Source organism: Oenanthe melanoleuca, chromosome 2 (genome assembly GCF_029582105.1).
Source record: "Oenanthe melanoleuca isolate GR-GAL-2019-014 chromosome 2, OMel1.0, whole genome shotgun sequence".
In the NCBI taxonomy this organism is placed as follows: Eukaryota; Metazoa; Chordata; class Aves; order Passeriformes; family Muscicapidae; genus Oenanthe; species Oenanthe melanoleuca.
Window position 1 is genome coordinate 31,586,986 of NC_079335.1, and position 15,251 is coordinate 31,602,236.

General features: G+C 35.3%; 1 protein-coding gene across 3 annotated transcripts in view; it reads left to right on the forward strand.

Moving 5' to 3' along the window:
- The window catches only part of STAU2 (staufen double-stranded RNA binding protein 2), a 152,901-nt gene that overhangs the window by 38,117 nt on the left and 99,533 nt on the right, over nucleotides 1-15,251 (forward strand). For all 3 annotated transcript variants that reach the window (XM_056484149.1, XM_056484150.1, XM_056484151.1), the window contains exons 7-10: nucleotides 4,411-4,623; nucleotides 6,990-7,127; nucleotides 10,274-10,405; nucleotides 14,367-14,427. In XM_056484149.1, coding sequence (XP_056340124.1) covers nucleotides 4,411-4,623; nucleotides 6,990-7,127; nucleotides 10,274-10,405; nucleotides 14,367-14,427 — 544 coding nt within the window. The remainder of the gene's footprint in view (nucleotides 1-4,410; nucleotides 4,624-6,989; nucleotides 7,128-10,273; nucleotides 10,406-14,366; nucleotides 14,428-15,251) is intronic.

Genomic DNA, 15,251 nt, shown 5'->3' on the forward strand with positions numbered 1-15,251 from the left:
CATTCCTGTTTGAGCTTATTTAAGGGAGAGCATTTGGTAACGAGACAGTGAAGGCAGAGATACTTTGTAAGGAAAAATCTAACGTGTCACTTCCCAAAGAATGTTAGCAACATTGAAAAAAGACAGTTTCTTGCTGTCCTGAAAGGTTTTGTGTTATTTCCTGCCTTTAAATCTAAGTATAGGTGACATTCTCAAATAGAGTTTTGACTGAACTAGGTTTTGGCTTACTTTTCAATAAAACTGCTAAGCAATTATGGATAATCCCCAGGATCTGATGTTTCTAATAGGATTTTATTTGCTAATGGTCTTGTGTTATTCCAGGCAGGCATCAAAGCTTTTTCTAGCTTTTATTTTGTGTGTGGTAGCTATAAAATGATCTGCCTTTTCTTCATCTGACAAAGCTTTAGCCAATGTTCCAACAGTGCTGAGTTATGCAACAAAGTAATGATCATAAATATATATGAAGTTTGATGTACATGTCCTCAGAATTGCATGAGGGGTGAGCAATCCTGTATCATGTAATGTGGCTAGTTTTAATTGTCTAGGAACTTTAGGATGAGTTTTAAAAGCTTTCTGTCTATTAAGTTGTTAAATAAAAACATTCAGTTGTAATAAAGAATAAGCCTTACTCCATACTTGTTACTGGTGCATTCTTAGCTAACTTTGATTCATCAACTTTTAAGTCAAAATGTAATACTCTAAGGCATTTGTGGGGTTCCCAATGAACATTTTTTAAGAATGACTACAAAAGTTATTGCTGTAGCAATTGTTAGAGTAGCTGTGGAATGGTCATTTCCCTTCTTACTCCTGCCTTGACAATAGGCTTTTTTTTTTTTCAATATATATGTTTTTTATTCCTTATTTGTCAGTAAGGAATTGATGAGCCTAGAAGATGTAACTGAGGTCAACAGCTTCAGATATTAGAACACATTGGGATGTTTCAGATTGCCATTTTATTTTCAGTATTTTTCTTTGTATTGCAGTGTTATATCTCTAAAATAGCAAATATAATAATGTTTTTTTCATTCTCAGTATCAAAAGTTAAGGCATAGAGTGCCTGAACAGGCAGATTTTCTGCCCCTCCATCCCTGTCCAGTGTTCTGCCCGAAAGTGTTCATGTCCTAGTTTTATCAGAGACAGAGATTCTGTGTTTTGAACCAGGGACAGGCCAAATTGCAGACTATGGGAGAGTAGTTCTCAGTAGGAAGATTCACACCTATCTGGGTTCTGCTGTCCTGGGGATTAAGGCTTTGGATGACTGACTGCTGAGTAACTCTCAGTTGGGTTTTGCAGGATGGTCGCCCTTCTCACTGTAGTTTTACACTTTGACCTCATGACTTTTTTTTTTTTTTCTTTTTTTTTTTTTAGTATTTGTAACTGAAGAAATCTGGTGTATCAGCCTGTGCAAGATCCTGGAAATATATTGATATTTTTAAATCTTAAAAATGATTTGGTATTCATAGCTGCAGTTGACACAGGTTTTTTGATCTGATTTTTGTCTCCTCTAGTTCTAGGGAATTTTTTTAATGTCCATTTAATCTTGTCCTAATCTTTTGAATTTTCTACCTGGCATCTCAATAATTAAAGCAGTGTTACTCTTTTGCTGTAGTCATACTTCTGTTTTTCATTTGTCAGCATGATTCATTAAGTTAAGCCAAATTAATTCTTGATGTAACTTGACCTTAGATGTGTTTTAGCCCCATGTGTTTTCTCTTGCTGCAATTATTCTTTAAATCCATGGAACAGAAAAAGAAAAGTGTATTGAACTGTCACCCTTAATCAAATTCTCAGCTTTAAATTAGCCATGATAAGGTCCACAGGTCGTATCTTTCAACTGAGGAAATAGTTTAATGTCCTAATGTGTATAGTGTTCTTAGATAGCAAAGGTTGAATTTCTTTTTAGTGTTTTCTGTCCCAAGGCTCATAGCCCAACTGTTTGAAATCATATGGAGTAAAAAGATCTGAAATCGGGGGTTAACCAAAAATGTTGTTAGGTAAATATTTTTCTGCTTAATTACCAATTTTGGATGTTTAGCTTGATCCAGATCCCATCTGAATCCTATGGGGTTCATTCCATTGACAACACAGACTTTTTTCCATTTATACACTAACAAAGATACAGTTTTTAATGTTTTCCAGTCAATTAATTACTTTGTGTCACATACTTAACATTTAAAAGATGAAAAACACACCAGAATGCATTAGTTTTATATTAAGAAATATTTTTGTGTATATGAAAATATAATCTGGTTTGGTATTAACATTCTTTCTCTCATATATATGTATTTGTGTGCATTTATATAAATATGAGAAAACTAATATAAACCAATATTTTAGGAACTCAGCAATTATATTTCTTAACAAAGTTATTTTTTTTCTTTTTTCATCTGCTCAATATAGACATTCTTTTATGTTTTATTAATACATTATATTGCATGTAAAGACAAATACCTATATAATAATATTAGTAGAACCACAGAAAGATTAAGGACCTTAGTAAGGTTAATTTGCTGTGTTTTACAGCAAGCATGCTGTAATGCTTGGATAACAAAGGACAGGGATGGTTTGAGATACTGTAAAATAAAGTGGGGAACGCTGCAGTGTGATGAAGGTGTTCACATAATGCCCAGCTGTGTCTGAGAGCAGGAGATCCTGGCACTGGGCTCATCCCAGCTGTGGTGCAGGCAGTGCAGCATCCTGGGGCTCAGCATGGCTCGGTGCATTGAAAGCACTGCTGCCTTCTCATGTGGTCAAGCATTAGTGGGCAACTTTCAAGTGAAGCAATGTTGAAAACACTTCTGAAATGAATACCTGGGATCTTAGAGTGGGAACACTCCTGGACTACAACAGAAAAATCCCATTCTGGCATAGATATCATCTTATTCTGGGAAAATGGGACAAAGTTGTCTGTTAATTTTAATTTTGTGTCTTTTTATTGATATATGCTGTAGTAATTGTATTTGCTGGGTGAAGTTGCCACAAAAGAGAACTTAAAAAAGAAATACAAGCCTAAGGAGACCTCATTACAGTGCAACAGCAAAACTAAATAATGCAAGGGACATGACCTTGATAAAAAGAACTTTAATACGAAACATGTTGTAATAATGTTAAGATTGAAGGTTTGAGCACGTTAAAACTATAGTTGTTACAGCAAGAAGGCCCTGGTACCTTTACCCTCCCTCCTCAACCTAAGGCAACATTATTCTTCTTCAACAAATGGTTTGATATAATTCCATCAAATGAAAAAAAAATTGTATTTATATTGGTTTTGAAGATATTATAAAGAGATGCCTGTCAGATACTCTAATGTCTCCTTATACATATTACATATAACAAAGATTAAATTAGGTAGCTGCTTCCGCCCATCAAACAAAATAACTGAACCTTTTCCCAAATGAGGTCTCTTAATTCCTGATAGACATTGTCCAGACCAGTAAATGGTGCTTGCATACATGAAGAGATGGCTATCCTAGCACTTGCACTGCTGTGATTTGTGGGTGAATATATCCTAGAATCAGCCTTCTAAAAGAAGATGTGTATGCGTGTGTGTGTGTGTGTGTGTGTGTGTGTGTGTGTGTGTGTGTGTGTGTGTAAAAATGAAGACAGAAAAACAACTAAAGGAAGGTATAGCCTTCAGAACTTAATTTCTTTCCATATCACTATAGCTTGTTGTAGTGAAGTACTTCAATGGATTTGCTTATTGTCATGGTAAATGTGTTTGGAAGGGAATGAATAAATTATTTTTTTTCAGAAATGATTGGCATTTGTGTGAGTTATGGTTGCTCTTCTGGGAATTCTTTTCAGTGCTGTTGGGAGGGACAACTGGGAGTCATGGAGGCAAGAATGTGTCATCCTTTCAAATGTATGGGATATTTCTCTGAGCTGTGTACTCTGGTTCTGCATCTATTGAGTCTGAAGTTTGGGACTATGAACATCCAATTGTTTAACGATAATAGAAAAAATATTACAAACAGGTTGAAGTAATGCCAAATTAACACAGTTTTGAATATGTTTTGTATAAAGAAATAGTCAAAGTCTGGTAGACCTTCATGGACTTAATTGCTTTAGTATGTGAAGCACTTTGCAAAGAAAAAACCCATCAGCCTTGTTTTAAATATACATAATTGTTGTATATTGTGTTATTCTAGAAATCTTTAAAAATATAGGTCTACTCTTATTTTCTGTGAAACGCTGAATATGTTGGTTAGATTTCCTTGATATAACTAGTCTTAGTTTTCTCTCCTCAAACCTCATACTGTCATTAATACTTGTCCAAGTTTTATGAAAACCCATCTTTATGCATTCAGTTAGCAGGGAAACTGGACTAGTTATAAGTTCATTGCAGAGATAACAAACATTAAGTTATCTTCTTGGAGGTTGCTTTGGCTCAGTGTTACTTTCTCTCAAAAGGTGGTTAAAGAAAGTGGACCTCCTCACATGAAGAGCTTTGTTACACGAGTTACAGTAGGAGAATTTACTGCAGAAGGAGAAGGCAACAGTAAGAAACTCTCAAAGAAACGTGCTGCAATGGCTGTCCTACAAGAACTTAAGAAACTTCCTCCTCTTCCTGTAATTGAAAAGCCAAAGCTTTACTTTAAAAAGCGTCCAAAAACAATATTGAAGGTATGTGTTCACCTTCGGCACAATTAACAATGTTTACTCAGAAAGTAACAGTCAAATTTAAAGTTAATAAAGGCTTATTTGTCATTTTCTGTCAATATTGTTACAGTTGCTTGTTACTGTCAATATTGTTACTTGTTTGCCTATGCTAATATGCCTGGGCCTTTTTTAAATCCTGAGAATGCTGTGGGATTCTCAAACAGAATGGCTTGTAAATAGCTCAAATCACTGAGGTCTTCAAGGGTTTAGTTCAAGTCTAGCAGAGGATCAAGCCCTCCAAGCAGCTCTTTCCAGCCATGAGAAGTTTTAGCATCATCTCCTCAGAGAATCTCTTTTAGCATATCTAGTGATTGTCTCCCTGGGCTCTCTCCCCTCCCCAGTTTGAAGAGGGAGAGAGATACACGAAACAGTAAATTAATGGGGTGCTACTTTAGTGCCTCAGTACTTTACTAAAAGTTTGACCATTAGATATCTGTATACTCAGGATGCAGAGTTCCTAAAGAGCAGCCACCAGAAAACCACTTTAAAATAAGCATATTCTTTGGAGAGTGCAAAACTGGATTTGGAAAATGTACAAAAGACTTATTTGTCACCTTCCTCTTTTCATTTGCCTTCAATACAAAATAAGTGATTTTTTTTCAGGAAAACCTAGATTAATTAGATACCTGTCTCCTACTAAAATCCTGGGGATCTAATTCTCAAAAACTTACATGAAAAAATGGGCAGGAAAATTATTTAATGGAAAACCATCAGCATTAATGCAGCTTTAAAGCTGGAAGATTGGAAAAGTCTTTTGGCTTTGGCTTTCACCAAACATCTTGGAAAATTTTTCTCAAGAAAGACACTAAGGGTATAATAATGAAAAAATCTCTTATATTACCATCTACCATTTGCCATTATGAACTTGAATTTAATTATACACAGTTGGCCTTGTTAAAAGAGACATTAATTGTCAAAATAAGCTGGATATGTAGATGGTTCTTATTTTTTGAATATCCAAACTTCTGAAGTGCTTTCAATGTGCCCATTTCTTTCAATTTAACTTGCATGTGTTTTAAGCATCAAAAGAAGTGGCAACAATAACTTATTTTTATTTGCATATATATTTATGAGGCTGTATCTTATGGCCTCTGCTCTTTATTTAGCCTGCTCTGCATTTTGTCTCTGCCTGGCTTCTTGCCCACACAGCTGCCCTTGTGTATGACATTGTCTTAGCTCTTTCACCTACATCTTCTCTAACTACTTCAGCAGTTACACTATGTAGGATTTGCTGCACAGCTTTCTAAATATAATATCCCTCTCTGGTCTTTGCCTTCAGTTGCTGATCATTTCTTCAGGTTCCTGAGCACTTGCTTGTTATTTGAGAAGCTCAAGCAAACATGAGTGCTCATCTTCTCTTAGACTGCAATTGTAGCTTTTTAACATAAAAACAATTCTACATGCAAATGCCATTTACATTTGCAAGTGCATTCTTTGTGTTATCCTATTGTGTAAATCAGTTAAGTATGACTTCAGATAATTTAATGGGTCTTAATTTATTCTTGAAATCTACAAACAAATATTTTCATAGCTGTGTGCTTTGAAAGAGCATTTGCCACGTGAGCAACAATTCATTAAAAGGATTTCAGAGCTAGAGTTTTCAAGGGCTGTAGTTTTTCCCCTGTCTGTGTAATCTTGGACACACCACTTTGTCAGTCCTTTTCTTTCCCTGGCATGAGATCAATTCCCCCACCAACCATACTTTTTGACATGGTTTTGTGAGATTATTGGCTTTTTAGCATTTGAAATACCTTGTGGGTATCCATAAGCAACAATTCTAGCCATTCACTTCATAGAAGTATTTTGGGGGTAAATTCATATGACACACAGATTAAGCTCTCTGCACCTTTAGTTGCAAGTTGCACTGTAGGATGGAAGGCCTGGAGTGCTGAGAAGGAAAGCAGGAAAGAGGAAGTTTCCTTATGTATGGCAAATGGTTTTTGTCCCTGGATAAATCCCACCTCTTCTCAGTGTATTGCATGTTCCAGCATTGTGGCAACGTATTTTAAAGGGTTAGGGGGGAGGGTCCTAGAAACAGGACAATAAGATATAATTGACTAATGAATGTGCTAATTTTCATCCATCCTTATGAGGACATCCATTGATAGGAGAGGGTTTTCATAGCTTGCAGATGATTTCTTTCCACAGCTTTGAACCTGAGGATTCTTATCTTTTGTCTCATGGTCAGAAAATGGAAAGTAAGTTACTTCTTATTCTCTCAAAAGGAATATTACAAAAGAGAGAGTCCTGATAAATGTTTTATTGAATTGGTATTGTAGTTATAGAGATATATACTAAAATAATGGTTCTTTCCTTTAAATTTGGTTTAGACTGGACCAGAATATGGTCAAGGAATGAATCCCATCAGTCGTTTGGCTCAGATCCAGCAGGCCAAAAAGGAGAAGGAGCCAGAGTATGTTCTTCTTTCAGAGAGAGGAATGCCTCGCCGTCGGGAGTTTGTTATGCAGGTATCATTTGTCATGTTAGAGATAATGGCCTTGCTGGGTTTTGGTCAAAATCAAGCAAAATGGTAGCATAATATAAAGTGTATCTCCTTCTGTTTAGCTTTTTGCCTTGCTGTCAGATCTACAGGAATAGTATGGAATACAGTATCAGAAAGGCTGTCTAAACTTTCTTCTTTCTCTTAGTGAAACAAATGGCAATTGAATTATGTGCCTTCTAGATGCTTTTCATGTGTTTTGCATTATTTTATACTCTTATTTTTATTTCACCTGATTGCTAATGTCTTTATCCCTGATAGTTAATGATTTATTTACTTTGATTTCTCTTTCTGAAAAAAAAAAAATTGGGCTGCCGTTGATCCAAGGATTCTAGCAATACCTAATATTCTGAAATATGGATATTAATATCTCTATATTACTGGGCATTTTGACTTTAAAAAATAGTGTTGTAAATTTTTTCAGATTTTCAGTTTCTTTATGACTTTGTTTATCTCTAAAATACAACAAAAAATGACAACCACATGTTTTAGACTGTCCTCTGACTGGACCTAATACTGAAACAGTAGATCATTAAAACTCCTTTCAAATTTAAATTAAGAACATGTACAAAGATTTGGTATAACTGTGATATTTTGTTAGATAGCACAACAGCAGGTTGAGAAAGATTAGAAACAGGAAAGGATTCTGTATTCTTGTGTTTTCACTCAAGGGTAATTTTGTGCCGGAACAACTCAGAGCAGCATGTTTTGACTTGTTGTCTACAAACCACACCAAAATGTCACTTCTGATCACAAGCAAAATTCATGATGTTCCAGCACCTCCTTCTCCAGAATATTAGTTATGTTTTCACTTAAATCTCTAAGTTCCTCCCTCATATCTATGAAGATAAGCTAGTAATCTTAATTTTCTTGGACCTCAGTGGTCTTTCTTCATGATTTAATATGTTTCTCTCTGAAGGAAAAGAAAGTATTGTGTTCTTTTTGATGCAGAATCTTTTTCTGAATAGAAACTTGGATTTCTAACATTTTATAAGACCTGAAAGTATTTGAAAAAGAGTGATCCTATCACAGAAAATCTCATTTCCCATGCTTGGACCCCCATGGGACTGTCTGCAGTTGGTAGTTGTTGTGTGAGGCCTCAGAAGAGCAGTGTAACAAGCTCAGTATTAGGAAGACAGGCTGGAAATTTAGTTTTCTGTTGGAGGAGTGTCAATAATAGCAAAGTTTTTGGCTTGCATATAAAAATGGAATCTTAAAAGCAGTGAATATTTGTGAAAGAAAGAGTTAAAGAAACTCCATACAGCAGTTGCTTTGTTACAAATACTTTTAAACTCCATTTTCACTTTTTTGTAATATTGTCACACTAAAATTATTCTTCTATTTATCTCACCTTCAGGAAGTCTCAGTGGATTCATTACAACATGCAGAAAACCTTATCAGAATGAAAAACCTTTGTATAAACTACTTAAACCATGTTTTCATTTAATTTAATTGTATGTGGAAGTAAAATATCCAGAGATAATATGTTCATTTTTATCTGTCACACAAAGAGCAAGTTTGGATGTGGTGAAATGGATCCAATTACTTGTCCTGGCTACTAGATAAACAGAAGAAAACCTCTGATGACATTAGTTGGTGTTCTGTTCCCAAAGTTAATTTCAGAAAGCTCTTTCTCTTTGTAGTCAGGCCTTTAATCCTTGATAGAGGTTATAATAATAGCTAAACCAGTTTTACAGGTCTGAGAAATAGCAGCACATTGATTTATTGTGAGCTGTGTTATAAATTGTCTTTTTGTCTTGTCCCATTAAAGTCCCTCAATTTTATTGCGTATAAACTTGTAGCAGATTGGCTATTTTCTAATTGTTACTGTGAACTGCATAGAAGATAAGTTTTATATTTCAAGCTTATTAATATTTTTGGCTTAGGTAGACAAATCCTCTTGCTTAATGATGTATATATATGTTCTTTGAAGGGATATTCATGATTATTATTTATTTACATCCTCTTCTTAATATTTAGAATTAAGAAGTATTTGAGTAAAGAAGAGTTTAAACTTTTAGGAAAATACATATATGATACATTGAGGAAAGTGAAGAATTACTGGATGACATAAACTATTAAATATAATTTATTCTTTATTTACTGTTTGCATCCCTTTTTTTTTACAATTTTTTTTTAAAGCTGATTCCAAGCTGTTTCAGGTCTTTGACCTCTGGGGTTTTTTTTGTTATTCAGATCACCTTGATGATTATATTATTTTTATTTGATTTTGATTTCCTTTTTTTGATATGGTTTTGAAACTGTGCACTATTTTAAGATAAAATTTGCCAAAGAGAAGGGCTTAATGGACCAAGCAAAGAGCTGTGACTATTGCCTGAATGAATAACAGTAAGAGCCCTCATGACACAAACCAGACAGATACAGCTCCAAGAGTTTTAAGAATGGTACCAAAGCCAAGGATTAAGTTTGAGCCCCACATTTTTTGGATATCCATTGCCTACAGTTTGTCCTTATTTTGGAGTTTTTAATTTCTCCTAGTGTTATGTAAGGCATCATGTTTGTCAGAAACCCTTTGTACTGTACTGACCACAGGTCCACTGAGGAGCCTTCTTTCCAAGGACTGTTGGGATCAAAGCTTGTCAGGTGTAAGCAGTTCCAGTCCCTGTGTTCTTTGCAGTGCTACAAAGTGGAAGGAATGCAAATACAGTTTTCATCCTTCTTTAGAAACCACTCTTGTTAAATCTCCAGTCTGTTTGTCTCTCCATTGTTCTGCATACTGTCCTGATGATGCTGCAGGCAACACTCCTTCCTCCAAGAAAGAGGAAGTACAGACCCTGGGGCAGTTAACAGAGTGGGGGAGAGGGTCATGAGGGAGAATGGAGGTGACACTGAAGCTGGTGGAAAAGAGAGGCAGCTGTGTGTGCACTGAGATGCAGAAAAATGTAGCTCTTGGGTATGAATTTGGTGATCTTCTGAAAAATCTAAATAAGCCCTTCTCAGTGAATACTGTAGTCCCCTCTTGCACTACTGTAGGCTTTTCAAGATCACATCTTCATCAAAAGAGCTGACAGCTGTTGATCAGCAGGAGTATTATATGGTGATATTAAGGAGTCTTGCATTTATCATGATTATGATCAATATTTTCTTTTGAAGGTAAAAGTAGGCAATGACATTACTACTGGAACAGGCCCGAACAAGAAAATAGCTAAAAGAAATGCAGCAGAAGCAATGTTGTTACAGCTGGGATACAAAGCCTCCACTCCTCTTCAAGACCAGACAGAAAAGGTGAGAGCCAATTGTTGTGATGCCCACACATTACTCTTGTCTAGATTTTTAAGCTGTATCAGCTAATCACTCAGAAAGTCTGGAAGCTTAAGCTTGTGCACGCCCTGTTTTAGGGAGTTGCTTGTCACAGATTAACCTTTGTTTAGCTACAGCTTTACAGCTACACTTAGTAGTAAGTGCAGCCTCTGCTCCTGTGAGAGTAATTAGGAACAGAAAATGCAGTTCCATAGAATAGTGTGTGTGCAAAAGTGTACCTGTGATCCATGCACCTATTTCTAATTACAAATCAGGATGAAAATGCCTCTTGCTTTTATTCCATTTTGGGCATCCATGAGACCCCAAAGGAACACAAGGAACAGAAAGGAACAACATTAGTAAATTTCATATATGAAGTAGTGTTTATCTTCCCATTGCATGTGCACTAAAAGCATAGAAAAGTAATGGCCTTTTCACGTTTGATGACTGATAATGTGTCACTTTTCTTTAATGAAAAATGAATTGCATTTTAAATTCATACGTTTCCACGTTGGCTATCTGTAACTTAGCACTCCTGTCCTGTCTTGAATTTATTGATGAGGGGTTTTGTAACCAAAACTAGGTGTTAAAATTTTACCTTTTGTACTCTGAAAAGATATTTGGTTAGGTATTTGACTAAGCTGTGGACCCAAACAGCTTCTGTCATATACAGGCTCACTGCATATTTTGATAATTACTTATCTTTTTATTGTGGCAGCCAACAGAATGCTCTGCTGGACTTTTCTAAGATTACATGATAAATCTGACTATAATATATATATACACATCTATGTATATGTAAATATGAAGATAATTTGTTCTGTATGTTCTGTATTCATAACCATGAAAAAATAAATACTGTACTGGTTACTTGGCCCCACCTTCTTCTGTTTCACTCTCCCTTGAGAGTAGCAGCAATATGTGTGCTGTTCACACTCACCTTCACTATGTTCTTCACTATATGTCTTAGTTATAGACAAGTGTGAAATACTCTAAACAGAGTACTTGGAAGCTGGATGATGTTCCTAGTGAGAACACACTACAGACATGGCCATTTAAAAAAAAAATCTTCTGACTGAATCAAATGATAATTCATTTTCACCAGAATGCTGAGACATTTCTGCTGTAGAATATACTTTCTGTAACTATTAACTTTTTTTTCACTGCCAGTATGGCCAAATTTCTTTAATAAAAACCAAGTCAAAACAGAAAAATCGATTTTTTTATTCTAATATGAAAACATAGGTTTTCATTTTTGGATTTTAAATTGGCTGAACTAATTTTACTCAGTATTTTTCAGAGATAAAGCCTGAAAAAATTCAGCCCACAACATACTTTCTTTGGAGAGCTCTACACAGTGGAAACTTGTGGTTACATTGAAATCCTTTCATTAGAAAACTTGAATGGCTAAAAAAGGATGCTACTGCTTTGTTTCCCTACATTTATTAAGTTATTGCTTACAAGTGCATTGTCTTTAGAAAATCAGCCTCAATTGCATGCTTGCAGATGTAGACATTTTAGGATTGGTAGACTAGAGTAGAATGGCCTAATATTATTCTGAGCACAATGAACAAACACGTTACTGTATCCAAAAAATGTTAAGTACTCAACTTTTATGTAGTGGCAGTATCATAACAAAATCATAACAAATTTTTAAAGCTTTGTTGGGGTTTAAGGACATGAAATATCTGGAACATCTAGTTTTATCTTCTGTATATAACAGACTGGATGTATTTGGAGATGCACGAGTTAGTTTGTGTAGCTGAAAGAATTTTAACTCTCAAACTAAACTGTGATGGAGAAGAGGGAAAACAGCTCTTAGATCTCTATCAATTTGAGCATTGCAAAATTCCTTGCATATAAATTGCACAGTAAAGATATACCATTAGAAAATACTTGTTTCGCTGAATCCAAAATGGGTCCCAGTGTAAATTAGCTGATGTAGCAGATTGGCATCTAAACAGATAATTTTCACTTGTATATTTTTTGATGATGTTAAAATAGGCAATATTTTGTCCCCTGTGCCCCCTTTTCCTCAATTCCTCCATTCCTCCTCCCTTAAAAAATAAGAAAAATCAAATTCAGTGGGTTTTTTTTCCTTAACCCTTGCACATAAAATGTGACTGTATTTATTGTTTTAATGGGGACCTAAGAGTGTCATAAGAGCAATGTGTAGCGCTGATGGCAGCACAATCCAGGTAATGTAAAACAGTAAGGGCTCTGCCCTTTTCTGGGTTAAACTTATTCCTGAAAGAAATCAGTAATGGTTGTGCAGAGCCTTGAGGAGAGCAATCTGAAGGTATGCTGGGAGACATTTTGCAGTTGTCAGAATTTTAGCTCTGTAGATGAGAATGGAGAGTTTTAATAATTTTTTTCATGTTTCCATCTTTTTGTTTCTTCTTGCCACTTGTATTTTCTTAGAGAGAAGACAGCCAGGGTAGATTACATTCATGTGAGGCAGCAGTACTAAGGATCACTTACTCATAGAGGAATTGTTGTTAAATTCCCTGTCATGATCGTTAATAAACAATGAAAAAGAGAAGAATGAGGAAAATTGGAAATCTTGTATTGTAACAGTGTGCTTGTGCTGGCATTATGTTACAGATGGACAGGATGGATTCCTGATAAAACATGCTGTTGTTACAGCAGTAAACACAAACATATTTATAGGTTTCATATTGTTTATTCACATGAAGAACTGTTGTCACTCGTATTTTCCAATATACATAGTAGCTGCTTCATATACAAATAAAACAAGTTATATGAAATTAAAGTGTATGGATGTAGATGACCAGTTTGAAAGCTGATTGTATTGCCTGTCCTCTCTTTCCATCAAATATCTCTCATTTTCACTGCACATTGCCAAGGCTTTTTGAGATATACATGATGATGAAAAGCAGGGAAACAGTCGTTGAAATACCTGCTTTCATAGTGTGCCCTCCCCTCCTCTTTTCCAAGTAAAATGTATCAACTAGTAGTCTGTATTATGACATGGTAGTAATCTAAACAACCTTAATGCAACTTCTGAGAGGCTGAGGCAGATTTCAGCTGGTTGATTTTCCTTCTCATCTCTTTCACTTTCCAACCCCATCTTCAAGAGCAAATGATTACAACATTGTTCTGGCATACAGTCTGCTTTACTGTGAGGTTTTGTGTTTGCATAGAAAATCCCAGTGAAATCTGAAAAGGATCATTCATTTCACATTCACAGAGCTGGTTGTCAATAGCTCGTAAGTAATGAGGAAGCTCAGACTTGTTTATCCAGTTTTATACCTGAACCTAGAACATTGCCATCTTATTTACTGTTTAAACCTCAGTAGTGGCTTCATTCTGAGCCTCTGTGTTAATTGTTCTCCTTTTCCATGTCAAAGTAATACCTAGTATTAAATATTAATTATATTATTAATAGTAAAATTAATTTGAAGACAAATAGCGTTTTCAAGATATATTAAAATAATAGAAAATTGCAATCATTTTTATTTCCACTTCTAAATTGACTAAATTTATTCCTTACAAGTAAATATTTTTAAATTACACCCAAAATATTTTATAGTGTTTACACATTCTTCATAAGGCGGTAATTAGGATCTTCTTGTTTTAGAATGTAATTTCTCTGTTGGCTGTTTATGTTTTCAGTTGAGAACTGCTTAAAACATTTAATTTTATTTAAGTCTGATTTGGTAACATATTGAGTTGAACCTAATCCTTGGGGAAACATTTATATTTCAGTAACTATGCAATAGTTGTTAATGTTTACTCATGAAGGGTACATTACTCAAATAACCATTTTAGGCAAAAATTAAGATGAGTTAGCAAAATTTTGTGAACAGATGTGGCAATCTCAACTCATCCATTTTGGTGTATTTCAACTAAATTTATAAACAGGAATGTTATGTTTAGGGAGCAGTTTGCTCTTTACTTACTTGTCTTTTTCTACCTGTTTCAGCTTGGGGAAAACAAAAGTTGGAATGGCCAAAATGTTGGGTTTCCTGAGCCAACAAGTAACAGTAAGTATTACTTTTTAAATTTGTATAGATATTTACTTCTCTTTGTATGATTTGGATTATCCAAGACAATTGAAATTCTTTTTATAAATATTTTAGAGGTTTTGTTGTAGATGAATTAACCCCTGCATGTCCTCTATGTGTGTGTGTAGGCATGAATGAGTGCAGGAACAAGGGAATTTTTATTATTTACTCACTGAATCATTGAATCCTTCAGTTTGTAAGGGATTTTAGGAGGTCACCTAAACTACTTGCTCAAAGCACAGTCAGTGCAGTGTTGAGATGAGGTTGCTTATGGGTTTGGACATCCCAGTTCTCCAGGGATGAAGGTTCCATAGAGTCTCTGGGCAGCCTGCTCCAGTGCTTAACTGTCTTTACATTGATTTTTTTTCCCTTTATCCTTGTCAGAACATCTCCTGTTTGTTTATGCCTGTCATCTCCTGTTCTTCTGCTATATACCTCAGTAATGTGCCTGCCTCCGTCTTTTCTGGCAACATCTTAGATATTGGAATGATGCTATTGAGTCTCAACAGATTTCCATTATCTAGGAATTTATCTATCTAGACTCTAAAAAGCTTACAGACAAGGATGCTGTGGGAGACATGATGTCAAAATCCTTGCTAAAGCCAAGGTAAATGACATCCACTGGTCTGCATTCATAAAACCAGTCATTTTATCATGAAAGGCAATCACACTGTGTGCCCACAAATGACTTTAAGAGGACTGCATTTTCCCAGGGATTAGACTGAGGCTGACCAGCCTGCTCTTTTTGAATATAATGCATTTCTCCAGGCACTGGAGATTTCTTCTGATCTCCATGACTTGTT